Raw genomic sequence first — 17,500 nt, forward strand, 5'->3', positions numbered from 1 at the left:
TTAGTAGTTTTAATATTAGTAGTATTAATATTAGTAGTATTAATATTAGTAGTTTTAATATTAGTAGTTGTAATATTAGTAGTATTAATAGTATTAGTATTAATATTAGTAGTTTTAATATTAGTAGTATTAATATTAGTAGTTTTAATATTAGTAGTATTAATATTAGTAGTTTTAATATTAGTAGTTTTAATATTAGTAGTATTAATATTAGTAGTATTAATATTAGTAGTATTAATATTAGTTGTTGTAATTTTAGTAGTATTAATATTAGTGGTATTAATATTAGTAGTATTAATATTAGTAGTATTAATATTAGTGGTTCTAATATTAGTAGTATTAATCTAGTAGTATTAATATTAGTAGTTGTAATATTAGTAGTATTAATATTAGTAGTATTAATATTAGTAGTTTTAATATTAGTGGTATTAATATTAGTAGTTTTAATATTAGTGGTATTAATATTAGTAGTTTTAATATTAGTAGTTGTAATATTAGTAGTATTAATATTTGTAGTATTAATATTAGTAGTATTAATTATTGGAGTTTTAATATTAGTAGTATTAATATTAGTAGTTTTAACATTAGTAGTATTAATATTAGTAGTTTTAATATTAGTAGTATTAATATTAGTAGTTTTAATATTAGTAGTATTAATATTAGTAGTTTTAATATTAGTAGTATTAATATTAGTAGTATTAATATTAGTAGTATTAATATTAGTAGTATTAATATTAGTTGTTGTAATTTTAGTAGTATTAATATTAGTAGTATTAATATTAGTAGTTTTAATATTAGTAGTTGTAATATTAGTAGTATTAATAGTATTAGTATTAATATTAGTAGTTTTAATATTAGTAGTATTAATATTAGTAGTTTTAATATTAGTAGTATTAATATTTGTAGTATTAATATTAGTAGTATTAATTATTGGAGTATTAATATTAGTAGTATTAATATTAGTAGTTTTAATATTAGTAGTTGTAATATTAGTAGTATTAATATTAGTAGTATTAATATTAGTTGTTGTAATTTTAGTAGTTTTAATATTAGTAGTTTTAATATTAGTGGTATTAATATTAGTAGTTTTAATATTAGTAGTTGTAATATTAGTAGTATTAATATTTGTAGTATTAATATTAGTAGTATTAATTATTGGAGTTTTAATATTAGTAGTATTAATATTAGTAGTTTTAACATTAGTAGTATTAATATTAGTAGTATTAATATTAGTGGTATTAATATTAGTAGTTTTAATATTAGTAGTATTAATATTAGTAGTATTAATATTAGTAGTATTAATATTAGTTGTTGTAATTTTAGTAGTATTAATATTAGTGGTATTAATATTATTAGTATTAATATTAGTAGTTGTAATATTAGTAGTATTAATAGTATTAGTATTATAATTAGTAGTATTAATATTATTAGTTTTATTATTAGTAGTATTAATATTAGTAGTTTTAATATTAGTAGTTGTAATATTAGTAGTATTAATAGTATTAGTATTAATATTAGTAGTTTTAATATTAGTAGTATTAATATTAGTAGTTTTAATATTAGTAGTATTAATATTAGTAGTTTTAATATTAGTAGTTTTAATATTAGTAGTATTAATATTAGTAGTATTAATATTAGTAGTATTAATATTAGTTGTTGTAATTTTAGTAGTATTAATATTAGTGGTATTAATATTAGTAGTATTAATATTAGTAGTTGTAATATTAGTAGTGTTAATATTAGTTGTTGTAATTTTAGTAGTATTAATATTAGTGGTATTAATATTAGTAGTATTAATATTAGTAGTTGTAATATTAGTAGTGTTAATATTAGTAGTATTAATATTAGTAGTATAATATTAGTAGTATTAATATTAGTAGTTGTAATATTCGTAGTATTAATATTAGTAGTATTAATATTAGTAGTATTAATATTAGTAGTTGTAATATTAGTAGTATTAATATTAGTAGTATTAACATTGGTAGTATTAACATTAGTAGTTTTAATATTAGTAGTATTAATATTAGTAGTTTTAATATTAGTAGTATTAATATTAGTAGTTGTAATATTAGTAGTGTTAATATTAGTAGTATTAATATTAGTAGTATTAATATTAGTAGTATTAATATTAGTAGTTGTAATATTAGTAGTATTAATATTAGTAGTATTAATATTAGTAGTATTAATATTAGTAGTTGTAATATTAGTAGTATTAATATTAGTAGTATTAACATTGGTAGTATTAACATTAGTAGTTTTAATATTAGTAGTATTAATATTAGTAGTTGTAATATTAGTAGTGTTAATATTAGTAGTATTAATATTAGTAGTATTAATATTAGTATTAATATTAGTAGTTGTAATATTAGTAGTATTAATATTAGTAGTATTAATATTAGTAGTTGTAATATTAGTAGTATTAATATTAGTAGTATTAACATTGGTAGTATTAACATTAGTAGTTTTAATATTAGTAGTATTAATATTAGTAGTTTTAATATTAGTAGTATTAATATTAGTAGTTGTAATATTAGTAGTTGTAATATTAGTAGTATTAATATTAGTAGTATTAATATTAGTAGTTTTAATATTAGTAGTTTTAATATTAGTAGTATTAATATTAGTAGTATTAATATTAGTAGTATTAATATTATATATTTATCTGTAATTTCCAACTTTGATACATACATATATTTTATTATATTTCAGTAAACGTTTTCTGATTGGCTCCAGTTTACTTTGTTGCTCCTCATTTCCCTGTTGTCTTGATATTTTCAATGTATTTTTAATGTACATTAATAATATTAATAATAATAATAATAATAATAATAATAATAATAATAATAATAATAATAATAATAATAATAATAATATTAAACATCACAGTCATATCACACAAAGGGAATAATAGTGGGCTCTTATTGTGAAACATCTACAGGAAGTGCTGCATTTTATTAACAGCAGTTAAACAGAAATTAAAAATATTAGAAGCAAATGTAAAAGTTTGAACAGTATCCTGTTAACAAGAGAAACTCAGAGCATATTATGGGCTGTTTATTTAATTGCCAGCTGTTACTTGAGAATGTAAAACGTTTTAAAATGTTAATTCTACATGTTTCTATAAAAGTCATAGACACAGTCCACATGTTTTATTTAAAGGTGCACAATATGTTTAATGAACCACAGTCGTGTATATCTGTGTGTATAACAGAAAACTCTTCTCTGAACATCTTAATCGTGGCTGATTGGATTTCCATTCTTCCCCGTACTCGCAGAAATAATCACTTCATGGAAACTCCAACTTTAGCTTTTGATTTGTAAAGACACGTCTGCATTGGACTGATGGTGAGGCTCACAGAGCTTCCACAACTGAAGAGAATGAATACTTCTTTGATTGTAATATGGTCTGCACATTAGATTGTGTACAAGACTAAGAGATCATTACATCCTCTGAGAAGCAACAGAATTACCTTTAATTACCTACATTAATGTACTTTTAATGTGGAAAGTTGTTGAGATATCGTGAGTTTAATAAAGTGTAAACAGATGGCCGACTGCCCGGCATTGATTCACATTGTTATCCCTTAGGCGCCGTCACAAAATCAACCCTGACATGTTCTATTACTTTATTCTGAAGGCGACACCGCCTACGAAAACTTTAAAATCTAAAGTTTGTTTTAAAGGGACGGAGATTAAACTGGACATTGATTTTCAGCATGGTCATCATCTTTTCCATTTTCTGTTGAAATAGAGCCATGACTCTGCTAACACACACACACACACACACACACACACACACACACACACACACACACACACACACACACACACACACACACACACCTCTGTCCTTTATTGACTTCATCAAAACAAGTGGAGCAGACTTTGCAGAGTGAACAATTGCCTGCGAGACGTTCAGGGTCCTCTGCTGAACTCATTACTAAGTAGAGAAGCTCTGAGCACGCCAACGGTGTGTGAGTGTGTGTGAATGTTTATCACCACAGATGAGCCTCTGACTCTGTATGAATGTGTGTGTGAATGCTGACATGTGTTGTAAAGCGCTTTGAGTGACCGCAGTGCAGTTACCATTTTACGTGACAAATAAAACAACGTTGACAGCAGGTTTCACACGGGACACTGACAGCGGTCTCCCGCTCGGGAAAGTCCCGTGTTTTTGGAGCCACCTTTACACTTCCTGGTTCACAGTTACGTGGATTACGTACGAGTCCGTAGGTAAAGCTACGCCCAGTGTCTGAGAACATCTTACACAGTAAGTGTGTTCTCCATACGGTTGAAGAATCACAGTTTGCAACACAAATACACAATAATACCTGAAGTTGTCCGAACTGTTTGTTCGCCGATTGCACAGATACTTCAAGCATTTGTTGAACTTGCTCCCTGATTTGTGGCGTAACTTTTAGTTACAGAGCAGCACACTTCATGTTTCAAGTGATTAGCCTGGTCGCTCACAGTCGATGTGCTGCGAGCACCACGGTACAGATGAAGCGGCATCAAAGTTAGCTGTCATGATGATGGTTTTATAAATCAAGGCACAGAGCCTGCTGATGTCTTTTTAAACAGATCGGTGATTAGTTTAAGTTATTGTTAATGTTCTCTCAATCACGTAACTTTGTCAGTCCCTGATTACTGAAGTTGTTTTGATGAATGCGTTGCCGTTAAGAGGAGACGACAGCAGAATATAGATGTTATGGATGATCAAAGCACGAAGCTTCACCTCTAGATGCCGGTTTGATTAATGTCTCAGGCGCCACACGAGGTGTCTGCATCAACTTGAAAATGGACAAAAGCACAGTGGGACAAACACTGGGTTACAAGCAAATAAAGGTGGAGCTAATGGAGCGTGCTAATGTGTGCATTTATTAAGCCTCCTCTCCCGGACTAATCTGCCACTTTGCCCGGGTCCCCGAGGAGCGAGTCATTGCTCACTTTAAATAATGCAGCTCATCTCCAGAAGCTGCCGGTCAGAGCCCGTTACTATGATTACAAGTGGAGCAGAGAGCGAGCCGTGGACACTTCTTTAAGGTTGCAGGAGCAGATTACCTGCTGCTTCAGTGTCCGGCACCACATTAAATATGTGATCAGGATCAGCCATGTTGGCTCAGGCACCGACAGCTCCCTGCGGACCCGTCAGGAGCAGGGAGGTTGTTGACATATCAGAAAAACAGAGCGCGAGCTAAGTGACATAGAGAGGGAGCGGCATCATCCATCCATCCATCCATCGTCTACCGCTTATCCGGGTCGGGTCGCGGGGGCAGCAGCTCCAGTAAGGAACCCCAATCTTCCCTTCTCCGGGCCACATCCTCCAGCTCCGACTGGGGGATCCTGAGGCGTTCCCAGTGAGGAGATATAATCTCTCCACCGAGTCCTGGGTCTTCCCCGGGGTCTCCTCCCAGCTGGACGTGCCTGGAACACCTCCCTAGGGAGGCGCCCAGGTGGCATCCTTACTAGATGCCCGAACCACCTCAACTGGCTCCTTTCAACGTAATGCAGCTTTTAATTCAGATATAAAACTGTAGTAACTTACGTAACATAAGTGTCTGTACAAGAAGCATCACAAGTACACAATCATTGAAAGTGTGAGAGCGTGGCTGGATCCTACACCACTAGATCACTACACAACACCATTACATCACAAGGCTTTCCTCTTCATTCTCGCTAGTTTTAAGTCGTAGTGGACGTTAAACCTGAATAAAATCGCTCCTCAATCTTTACAACTCAACCCTCAGATCTTTGTTGACTGAGAGTTTAGAAATCTTTGTTTCTATCCTGTGATCCTGTCTCAGGCTTTTCATGCCTTTATGATAGTGAAGTGCAGATTGTGAAAGGGGAACTACATACAGCAAACTCCACAGGTTGGACTTGAACCAGTGGCTGCTGTGGCAAGGACTCAGCCTTTGTATATGGGACACCTGTGCTACCGGTTGAGCTACCGCGACCCCCATGTCTCACCTTTTTATAAAAACCAACAGCTGCTGCTGCCACCATCACGTGTTTGTTGTAAGTCTCTTTTAATGAGCTCAAATCACAGGGACTCCTTCACCTGCGCTGGAACACAATAACATGACCTCGAAGAGCTTTTTATGTCGAGATATTAAACATAATGGTTCTGGAATCATAAATGAATAAATGTGAAATATGGAAAGTCAAGTGAAGATCAGAGTCTCCAGTCTTAACAAGGCTTCTTTTTATCACAGTTTATGGATCATGTTAATGAGATAAACAAAGATAACATTAAGTATTTCAGTCCTGCAGTGATTCTTTTTCACCTCTGTCTCTTTCTCTGTGTGTCACGTTGTGTGTAGTGTCCAAACCCTGGACGACTGTGAGATCCTCCTGGGCCCAGAGGTGACGTACGGTCCCCCGGGCCTGGACCTCCTCTGCCCAGTGGCCATGACCATCGCTCACTGCGCTGAGGTAGACACGGAGAACTGGAACATCCAGCTCAAGAGGAAAACCCAGGACGGCAAATGGGAGGTGAGAGCTGCAGACCCACACGTGTCCAGTACAGTACAGATCCGCTGGGCTCAGACATGACGAGTCGCTCTGTTGTCTTTGTCCACATGTGGATCTTTTTCTGTAGCTAGACGTCAACAGGAAGGAAGTAAAGCCACCAAACTGTTTCCAGTGCTACACCTCAGGACTAAACTGTGAAGCACATTGGCATGCATAGAAAGACCCGTCACAGCATTAAAGTAAAAAAGTATGGATGCTGCTGTGATGTCACCATATGACTTAAAACACTGAGGCTCAGATCCAAGCAAGCACGACATGTTTCAGGTTAGCCTAGCTTAGCACAAACACTGGGAGTGGAGGGAAACTGCTAGCCTGGCTGCGTCAGATTCATAATGTTGTCGATCTGACATTAATCATTTCTTCCACTTATGATTGTTAAACACATTTCTGAGGACCAAAACAAATGAGAAATAAACATCAGCTCATCCGTTGGTTGTCAGTATTTAAATGGAAGCTCTTCCCACCCACTGCCCACCTGCCTCACTGCAGATGAGCTGCTAAGATGAGGGACGTCCATGAACTGTCTATAACATCTGGATCTGTGGTGACAGAAGGAAGTAAATCAAAGAAATAGCCACATGCAAATATCTCAACCCTCTGCAGGCTTCTGTTGCCGTAAACCTTAAAGCTGCACCAATACATATGTTTTATATTAACAACGGATGAAATGATCATGTTTAGTGTGAAACTGCTTGTAGTGACAATATACAGTCGTTCATCTTATAAAATGTGAACTCTGCAGGCTCAGAACAATGCTCTGATGTTTGTCTGACTGGATTATGTCACGTGTCAGACTAAGCATAGTTAACAGTATGTTCTCTCTGCCAGTACGACAGCTCGATGTCATTTAACATCAAGTGATGTTAAATATATATATATATAGTTTCTTTATAGCAGTCAGCGTAGGACAGTGAGTTTTGCAGGTTAAAGTCATGTTGCTGTACATGGGTTGTTGACTCTGTTATCTCCCTCTGTTTGCTGACCTATATATATGTGCTGTTTGTGGTAAAAGGTCCTGTTAGTGAGCCTGATGTCAGCTGAGTTATGTGTGAGCCATAAAGGACTGTGGGGCTTTGTGGGTGAGCTCATTGATCCTGCCTTCTGCTGCTCTCTGTGGGCTCAGAGGGGACATAAGACCACATGAAGGCAACACTGCCGGTCCGGCAAGGGGACAATAAAGAAACAATTACAGCGTGTAATGGCCAGGAAGAGGCATGGCTGCTGTCTGTCAGTGGGGGGGTGGTGTGTGTGTCGGGGGGTTAAAGGAACCGTTAGACAAGGGCAGTATCGATTAGTGGATCAGGAAAGACGGCACGGTGAATTTAGATGTGAGGCAATCAGGAGGAGAGGCACAACTCTTCATTTACATCTCCCAACACACACACACACACACACACACACACACACACACACACACACACACACACACACACACACACACACACACACAGTCAACGAAGCAGATCAACACACACAATAGCTTGTTTCTTGTTAGCTTCGCTCTGATGCTGTAGAGCAGGACACATTGTATTTCTGCAGCTCTTTATTTGTATGTGTTCCAACAATGTCAGCGTTTGTTGTTTTTTCTTCCCTCCAGCAAAGACGATTGTGTTTTCTGGTCTGCATTAAGTCCCAAGAGCTTAATCCCAAACTCCAAGACATAACAAGCCCAGTCGTTGTCGTCACCTCGCATTATTTTCTCGTAACCAGCAAGATGATAACAAGACAAGAGAAGAAGGGGGAGCGAATAATGAAGAGAATATTCATTCAGGCGCTAATTTAAATATAAATCTAACGTAAATCTGACGTAAGATTTTGGAAAGCCTAGCATGGGTCAGAATAATGAACAGCACAGGTTTGCCTCTGGCTGTTGTGGTGGTTGTCAGCGCTGCAAAGAGCTTGTTATTTAGAAGAAGAACAGACCGATGTTGCCTGCTTTCTACATGGTCTGCTTTTGTTCTGAATAATGTTTTTCTAAACGGTGGAGATGGCTGATATAAAGAATATTCAAGAGCTGCAGCGGCCTCTGCATGCACCACTGTGAAACCACAAGCACAGACACAATGGACCTTCATCTTCTATTGGGTGGTAAGAAGCTTTGGTTTGATGCTTAAAACTATTTCAGTCCTGGTCCTTGCAATGATCTTTTTCCCAGTTAGTTGTCCAGTACAAAATGCTCAGAGCAGACACCTTTGTTTTGATTATGTGTTGACAACATGTAGCCATAGCTTTACTTGGTGATCTTACAGCAGCAAGACTATTAACTATTACTATACAACCATATAATCTAAATGCATCACCCGTGATCATTTCTAAAAGCGTTGCCCAGTCGCTTGTCTTTTGTAACCTTATAACACAAAATCTATTTAGAGATTAAGGATAGAAACTGTTGTAACAAATACAATCCTATTTGCTTACTTACTTAAGTTACTAACTTATTGTAGCGTATCAACTCAATCAATGGTACGTGCCGATGTGTATACGGTTGAATCATCTGCATACAGTTAAATATGGACTTATTTAACATGTTTTGATTGGATCATCTGTACTGAAGCTGCCATAAGAAAGGATGTGTGTGCAGTATAGGGTACCAGGGGATGTAAACTTGTTATTGTTGCTAACCAAGTCGAGCCCAAAGGCCCTGTAGCTGGCTGACCCTCAGAGCGCCTCCGTACGTAACGCTCAGACGGGAGATTGTAAGTGGATGCCACAGAAACTGAATCTTATTTGTTCTGTCTTCTTCCATGTCCATCTCTGTAAGATTAGACTCTCTTCAGGTCATTCAGTCAGAGATTAATGTTGTTTTGAAGAGCTATTTCGTCGACATCTTGTTTGCTTACGGAGGTGACACCATTTTCTGTCAGTCTGTATGTGTTCTCCCTTCTGCTTGGAGTTGAATCTCATGTTTACCTAACCTTGCCTTTTAAAAGCACTCTAGCTTTGCTATTGTGTGACAAAAGAAAATATCTCTTTTCAGTGTAAGAGGGCAATTTCTCAAGATGTGAAAGTGTTACGAATGAGGGAGGGAGACCAGAGGGGATGTGAATGAATACAAGATTTATGTCGCTTTGAGATTTCACAGAGATCCTCGGAGCTTCTTGCTTAGAAATAATGACTTCCCATTGAGGTCGCCCCTTAAGTTAGAGCCGAGGTTTTCACGACGCATAATATGTGCAAATGCACAGTGCCATTAAAAAAGTCTTATTTCAGCTGTGATTAGAATACACACTACCCACAGAAGACTCCTCTGCACTTCCACACACACTATATTGTTATTCAGTGCCATATTGCAGTGTGTTAAGCTGTGCGGAAAGCATAAGTACAAAATGCATAAACATAAAGTATTCACAGCAGGAATCCAAACACTTGATATGAATGTGGCAGAACACAGTGGTAATATTTCTCACTTTATGTTGTATCTCATTGAGCGATGCAGGGCCTGATTATAATGTACGAGCTGATAAAATGTATTTGCCAGCAGAGAATAAATTGGGCCAAGTGTATTGTGGGTATTTGAAAAGGGAAAGACATTATTGTGAATTCTAGGATTTAGGTTATTTAAGGTTTTTCCAAAGTGTGTTGGGATAACGAGATAAGTCGATGATTATAAAAGGTGCAGCTGTGGCGGTCGTGTCTCTGAGGCAGCCCAGCAGAGAGGGAACAGGTGGAGGTGCTGTCTTGCAGGGCGTGATGTCTGGGAACATGAATTTTGATTGCCTCTCTGCGAGGTAATTTGTGATTATTTGTGCGGGAGTAAATACTGCTCCTCAGGCTGTGCTTTTAGCATGCTGTTTGGTCTCGCGGCTCCTCATTAAATTATATAATCGCATGTAGTTCATGGATTCTACCTGCTTGCAACATACTGCGTGACAATATTGTGAGATGGTTTTATAATGACAGGGAGACATTTGAAGCTCACGTTTTGGCTCCCAAACATACTCAAAAACAAATGTTTGGCGCAACAAAACTAATAATGCAACAATCTTTTTGAGTTATGACAACTAATGACATTCTGTTCAACCAACAACCTACATGGAATTAGGGGAATTCACTTTTCCTCTAAAGAATTAAGGTATTTTTAATTGTCACGTTCTTAATAATTGGTAGTTTAAACACAAGTTTTTAAGTTTCCACATTATTTAAAATAATAGTTTTAATGTTATTTACTTAATTAACATAATTTAGAAAACAAGTTTTTAACCTAAAAAAGTGAAGTTGCTCTAATTAGATGTTTTTTTGATGTAGCCTTTGAAAGCCAATTAATTAAGTTACTAGAAGTTGAATTTTGTTTTAAATCAATATTAAGTTTTTATTAAGTATTATGTCAACACACATGTGTTTAATTAGGTAATAGTGTACATTATATTACTAGTCATACAGTATATTACATCATTGGTGACGCATCATTTATGATTTCCGTCCCTAAAATGAGCTCGACAGAGAAGTTGAAACAGAATTTGTTCCAATGAGCTGCAAAAACACATATTTGAGTTTCCTTCTGATATTTTCTGTGGCGCGTCATTACTTGGTAAATGGAAGCTCCTCGTCCTGCTGGCTTTGTTGTGAAGTCTTCTGCTGATTGAAAGGAAAGGAAAAGGAAAACTGAAAGACGGGACATAAAAGATTCTTCGTTCCAGTTGGAAATAATGTAGTGCTTCCCGGCTGCAGTTGTCCCCTCATAAATAAAACACTCTGTATTGTTCATAATGACTATTTTGTGTTCGGCTAAAACCATCAGTCATGTAGGAAATGCTTTTTCACATTCTCCGGAGACTGCTTACAACCTGTGTGGGGTTTTGCTTTGTGATTTAAACCAGTGTTGTGTTACCTCCACCATCATTCAACAGCAGTGTACCAGAACTCAATCCATAATGTGTTCTACTGTTTGCAGAATCATTTGCACATATTTCTAGTCTTATCTGGAGCTCTGGGCTTGAATATTTAGTTGTACTATAGACCTCAGCAGCAGTGTGCTGGGGAGTCTCACACTGTGTAAGAGAAGGTCTGAATAACTGTGTGTTGTTGTTATTATTATTGGAGGTTGATCCCAGCTTATTGAAATAAAATGTTTTAATCAGTTGATTGTACTAAGTTCCCTTTAAGGAATTTAAATGAGATGAAGCTTGAAGTGTTCCTGAAGAGTTGATTGGATGGAAAGAGAAGAATTCAAATTGTATTCAATGAATTTGGAGATAAACGTTACAGACGTAAACATGTGCGTGATAAGCCTTCGGGCGTACGTATTATAATATATATTATAAAACGGACATGTCAAATCAAGCAATCTGATTGGTTCTTAGCCGTGGTATAGTGAGCGTATATCACGGGTAGAATTGTCGTCACTTTTCACAAGTCAGTATCCCTCTGAGAGAAAGCTACACCGTTACAGCTGTTACATGACGTCCGTTAAGAAACAAAGCTTTGCTCTGGAGGAGTGGATCCATCAGTGCCTATCTCCAGAGAAGAAACCCTCAAAGACCACGTGCAGAGCTACGTGCAGAGCAGCTGTTAGTGTTGTTGCATAGCAACCACCTCGCACTATGTTCTGTGCAGAAGGCAACGGAGGGACTATTTTAAACACCATTATTTAACCAACGCGTCCTCATAGCTAAACAACAGAATAGGTCGTTTGCTTGCGTTTTCTTAAGAAAAGTTAATCGCTCTTTCAAACTGTGTTCTTTCATTATTATGCTATTCTATTATGATTATATCATAAAATGGTTTTAAAATTACAATAATATCGCATTATTTCTGGAACACTATATCGTCCATCAACCGTAACTATGGTGACAGGCCTAGATACAATGTTACAGGGATGTTACCATAACGACAGATGTCCCAGAGTATTTATTATTGTGTTACTTTGTAACGGACGGGAAACGACGTCGGACAGAAACCCCTTAACGAGGTTAGGGTTACAGCCGGCCGACTTTTACCCCAGATCCTGCACACTGACCTCACACTGCATGTTACACTGACGAGACGTTTCTTACATCGATTATTTCCTCACCACTAACTCGTACTGTGCCTTCATGAGAACATTCTCTGTGTTTGCAGGAAGTGATGTCAGTGGAGGAGGAGTCCACTTCCTGTTACTGCCTGATGGACTCGACCAGCTGCCACCTGCTTCTGGCTCAGCCGGGCTCGTACGCCCTGGTGGGCGAGCCCCTGACGCAGGCTGCCGTCAAGAGGCTGAAGCTGGCTGTGTTTGGGACCATGGAGGCCGGCTCCATGAGCTACAGCCTGCGGGTGTACTGTGTGGACGACACACCGCGCGCCTTTCAGGTGGGGGAGGACGCTGGTCTGGTGTTAATCCAACAAAGCTTAAATCATGATTATTTCCATAAACAGGAACTGTGCTGTGTTACATAAGCAAAGTGCAACAGCAAGAAACAACCAGATATAATGAAGTAAACAGTACATATATAATAAATCAGTAAGTAAACAGTAAAGATATAATGAATCAATAAGTTAACAGTAAAGATATAATGAATCAATAAGTTAACAGTAAAGATATAATGAATCAATAAGTAAACAGTAAAGATATAATGAATCAATAAGTAAACAGTAAAGATATAATGAATCAGTAAGTTAACAGTAAAGATATAATGAATCAGTAAGTAAACAGTAAAGCTATAATGAATCAATAAGTAAACAGTAAAGAAAAGATATAATGAATCAATAAGTAAACAGTAAAGATATAATGAATCAGTAAGTAAACAGTAAAGATATAATGAATCAGTAAGTAAACAGTAAAGATATAATGAATCAGTAAGTAAACAGTAAAGAAAGATATAATGAATCAGTAAGTAAACAGTAAAGATATAATGAATCAGTAAGTAAACAGTAAAGAAAAGATATAATGAATCAGTAAGTTAACAGTAAAGATATAATAAATCAGTAAGTAAACAGTAAAGATATAATGAATCAATAAGTTAACAGTAAAGATATAATGAATCAATAAGTTAACAGTAAAGATATAATGAATCAATAAGTTAACAGTAAAGATATAATGAATCAATAAGTAAACAGTAAAGATATAATGAATCAATAAGTTAACAGTAAAGATATAATGAATCAATAAGTTAACAGTAAAGATATAATGAATCAGTAAGTAAACAGTAAAGATATAATGAATCAGTAAGTAAACAGTAAAGAAAAGATATAATGAATCAGTAAGTTAACAGTAAAGATATAATAAATCAGTAAGTAAACAGTAAAGATATAATGAATCAATAAGTTAACAGTAAAGATATAATGAATCAATAAGTTAACAGTAAAGATATAATGAATCAATAAGTTAACAGTAAAGATATAATGAATCAATAAGTAAACAGTAAAGATATAATGAATCAATAAGTAAACAGTAAAGATATAATGAATCAGTAAGTTAACAGTAAAGATATAATGAATCAGTAAGTAAACAGTAAAGCTATAATGAATCAATAAGTAAACAGTAAAGAAAAGATATAATGAATCAATAAGTAAACAGTAAAGATATAATGAATCAGTAAGTAAACAGTAAAGATATAATGAATCAGTAAGTAAACAGTAAAGATATAATGAATCAGTAAGTAAACAGTAAAGAAAAGATATAATGAATCAGTAAGTAAACAGTAAAGATATAATGAATCAGTAAGTAAACAGTAAAGAAAAGATATAATGAATCAGTAAGTTAACAGTAAAGATATAATGAATCAGTAAGTAAACAGTAAAGATATAATGAATCAATAAGTTAACAGTAAAGATATAATGAATCAATAAGTTAACAGTAAAGATATAATGAATCAATAAGTAAACAGTAAAGATATAATGAATCAATAAGTTAACAGTAAAGATATAATGAATCAATAAGTAAACAGTAAAGATATAATGAATCAGTAAGTAAACAGTAAAGATATAATGAATCAGTAAGTAAACAGTAAAGATATAATGAATCAGTAAGTAAACAGTAAAGAAAAGATATAATGAATCAGTAAGTAAACAGTAAAGATATAATGAATCAGTAAGTAAACAGTAAAGAAAAGATATAATGAATCAGTAAGTTAACAGTAAAGATATAATGAATCAGTAAGTAAACAGTAAAGATATAATGAATCAATAAGTTAACAGTAAAGATATAATGAATCAATAAGTTAACAGTAAAGATATAATGAATCAATAAGTTAACAGTAAAGATATAATGAATCAATAAGTAAACAGTAAAGATATAATGAATCAATAAGTTAACAGTAAGATATAATGAATCAATAAGTTAACAGTAAAGATATAATGAATCAGTAAGTAAACAGTAAGGATATAATGAATCAGTAAGTAAACAGTAAAGAAAAGATATAATGAATCAGTAAGTTAACAGTAAAGATATAATAAATCAGTAAGTAAACAGTAAAGATATAATGAATCAATAAGTTAACAGTAAAGATATAATGAATCAATAAGTTAACAGTAAAGATATAATGAATCAATAAGTTAACAGTAAAGATATAATGAATCAATAAGTAAACAGTAAAGATATAATGAATCAATAAGTAAATAGTAAAGATCTACTCAGCTCTACTCAGCATTTTAGCTTCTTTTAGCTCATTGTTTCACTTGTGCAGCTTCCTTCTCATGATGCTTGTTATTAATCTGATAACGTGTGTGTCTTCTACCTGCTGTCAGATACTAATATCGGACTGATGTCAGGTCTGCTGGATGTGTAAATAGACAAATGATAACATGTTCGGTATTTGAACCAGTTTTGAGATCAGCGTCTCTGAAGTTGAATGGTGACGAGGATTTGGTTTGTGGAGCTCAAAATTCCACCTGTTCTTCAAGACAGAGTCGTCCTCAGTCTGGATAATCCAAAGTGCACACTTGCACATCCCTTAGTCCCTATATACACTGTTAACTGTGAGGTTAGTGGATCATCCAGAAAGAGCAGCACATCATGTCTCAAAAGACATTTTGAATGTCATTCTTTAAAGCCGTGAGCTCCACATAATAAGTTTCATCTGCAGAGACAGAAATCTAAATATGAGCACATTTAAAACAAAAAGTCCATCTTGTCTCGAGCTGCTGTCGGCTGAAGAGCGACTTTAATGTTTGTTTGTAAGACAGACGGAGAGCTTTTTCTCCCCAAACGTCAGAATTCAAATCGGCAAATTCAGCATTCTTTGTTCAGCGATGCGCCTCCTTCACTCTATTAGGGAGAACAAACTGTGGGTCGTGGCCTAGATGGAGTGTGTGTGTGGTTTTATGGCGAGGCAGCAGAGACCTCAGCGTGCGACTGACTGCAGATTCATCAGCGCTGTGGAACAATGCTGCAGAGCTGAGAGTGTAGCAGCCGGACTGTTCCACAGGTTGGAATAGACTGAGACAAAGGCTGGCGTGCTGTAATCACTGCCATTCAAATGTTAACCAATCATCCTGCTTTTTAATCCTGTTTGACTTGATTATCCTTCAGCGACCTGGAGGGTTTTAAAGCATTGAGATCTCATCAGTGAACATCAGGGAAATCAAGCTTCCCGTGCTCCCCGGAGACAGCAGACTAACCGAGGAGCCCGGCAAGCCTCGTGACTGACTCTGCCTCCGACCGCCTTCCTGTCATGTCGCAGCCGTCAGCGACAGCTGGCTTTAAAATGCATTCTGGATTTGGTTTATGAATTTCCAGCCTGCCGAGCAGATGCCAGACTTTTGCTGGTCCCCTGGGCTCCTGTCTGTTAGCAGCACATCTCTGCTGTGTGTTTTCACAATCACAGACTGGATCCTGGATCAACAGGAAGTCTGATGCAACACAAACAGTCCTGTGAGGGAGACGCGTCCCTCAGCTGAGACCAAGCCAGGGTCCTGATTGGCAGGTTTCTGATCTGTTCTCTGATACTGCACAATGCTGCTGTCTCCTTTAACCCCTGAGCAGCTTCGTCTTCTTCATTTTTAAATGTCCGTCGTTCTGGCTGTGTGACAAAGGTTTAGTGTGTTGGAAGTACGTGTTTACTATGAGACAGTCAGAGCCTTAAGAACACACTGTCTCCATTAAAACCCAATAACAGCAGAATGTTTGATCCCACATCCATCATAACATCTGCTGTCTATGACGTCAGCTTTCATCTGGAGCTTCAATCAATGTTGTTAATCTTAACCCCTAACATTTAGTTATTTAGTTATATTTACAGAAAAGAATTTAAACATTTCTGCAATTTTTCCTTCATAAAAAGCAACAGTGGCATTTAAAGGGTTTGAATTCTTAAAATAAATGAATATTTGGTAGATCAGGACTGAACTCAGTAAAAGTGGAAAATAATATTAATATATATTATTTGTTTGGCAGTTTTGATGCAGATATTTTTTATTCAGAGTAACTTTAACATTGAGGGACATGATTAAAAGAGTTCCTCTTCAACAAGTCACATTTTCTGAATATATATATATATATGTATTTATATATATATATATATATATATATATATATATATATATATATATATATGTTACAACAGAGGGCTGAAATAATCTCGTCCAGCAGGAAGTCTGATCCCAGGTCAGCGTTCAGTCTGACCTGAAATACATCAGTATTCTGCTGGCAGACGGTTCCTTCCACTAAATGCTCCCAGAAAACACTTCTCACCTCGACCTTTAGCCTTCAGCTTCAGCAGAGCATCAGGTGTTCAATGTCCTGAATTCTAACATCCAACTCAAATATCACATTTTGTGATTCCACTGTTGAAACCATTTTGTTCATCTGCAAAACATCAAAGATCAGAAGACAACAGAAAACAGAAGACTTCACGGATGGCATCATGTAGCTTCAAATGTGTCAACATCTATATCCAGGCTAAGCTACATGCTAGGCTAGCTACATGCTAGGCTAGCTACATGCTAGAAAATGCATGAAAATACCAAGAAAAACTAGAAAGTACTACTTAGTATTACTTCAAGTACTCGTCGCCTCCTGCAGGACACAACCAGGGTTGCATGTTGATAGGAG

The 17,500-nt window shown here is 35.4% G+C and overlaps 1 protein-coding gene across 1 annotated transcript in view; it reads left to right on the forward strand.

Moving 5' to 3' along the window:
* Window positions 1-17,500, forward strand: part of unc5db (unc-5 netrin receptor Db) — a 171,116-nt gene that overhangs the window by 143,380 nt on the left and 10,236 nt on the right. The window contains 2 exon segments of the mRNA XM_029439759.1: window positions 6,324-6,495; window positions 12,592-12,819. Coding sequence (XP_029295619.1) covers window positions 6,324-6,495; window positions 12,592-12,819 — 400 coding nt within the window.

Source organism: Cottoperca gobio, chromosome 9, assembly GCF_900634415.1.
Source record: "Cottoperca gobio chromosome 9, fCotGob3.1, whole genome shotgun sequence".
Classification (NCBI taxonomy): domain Eukaryota; kingdom Metazoa; phylum Chordata; class Actinopteri; order Perciformes; family Bovichtidae; genus Cottoperca; species Cottoperca gobio.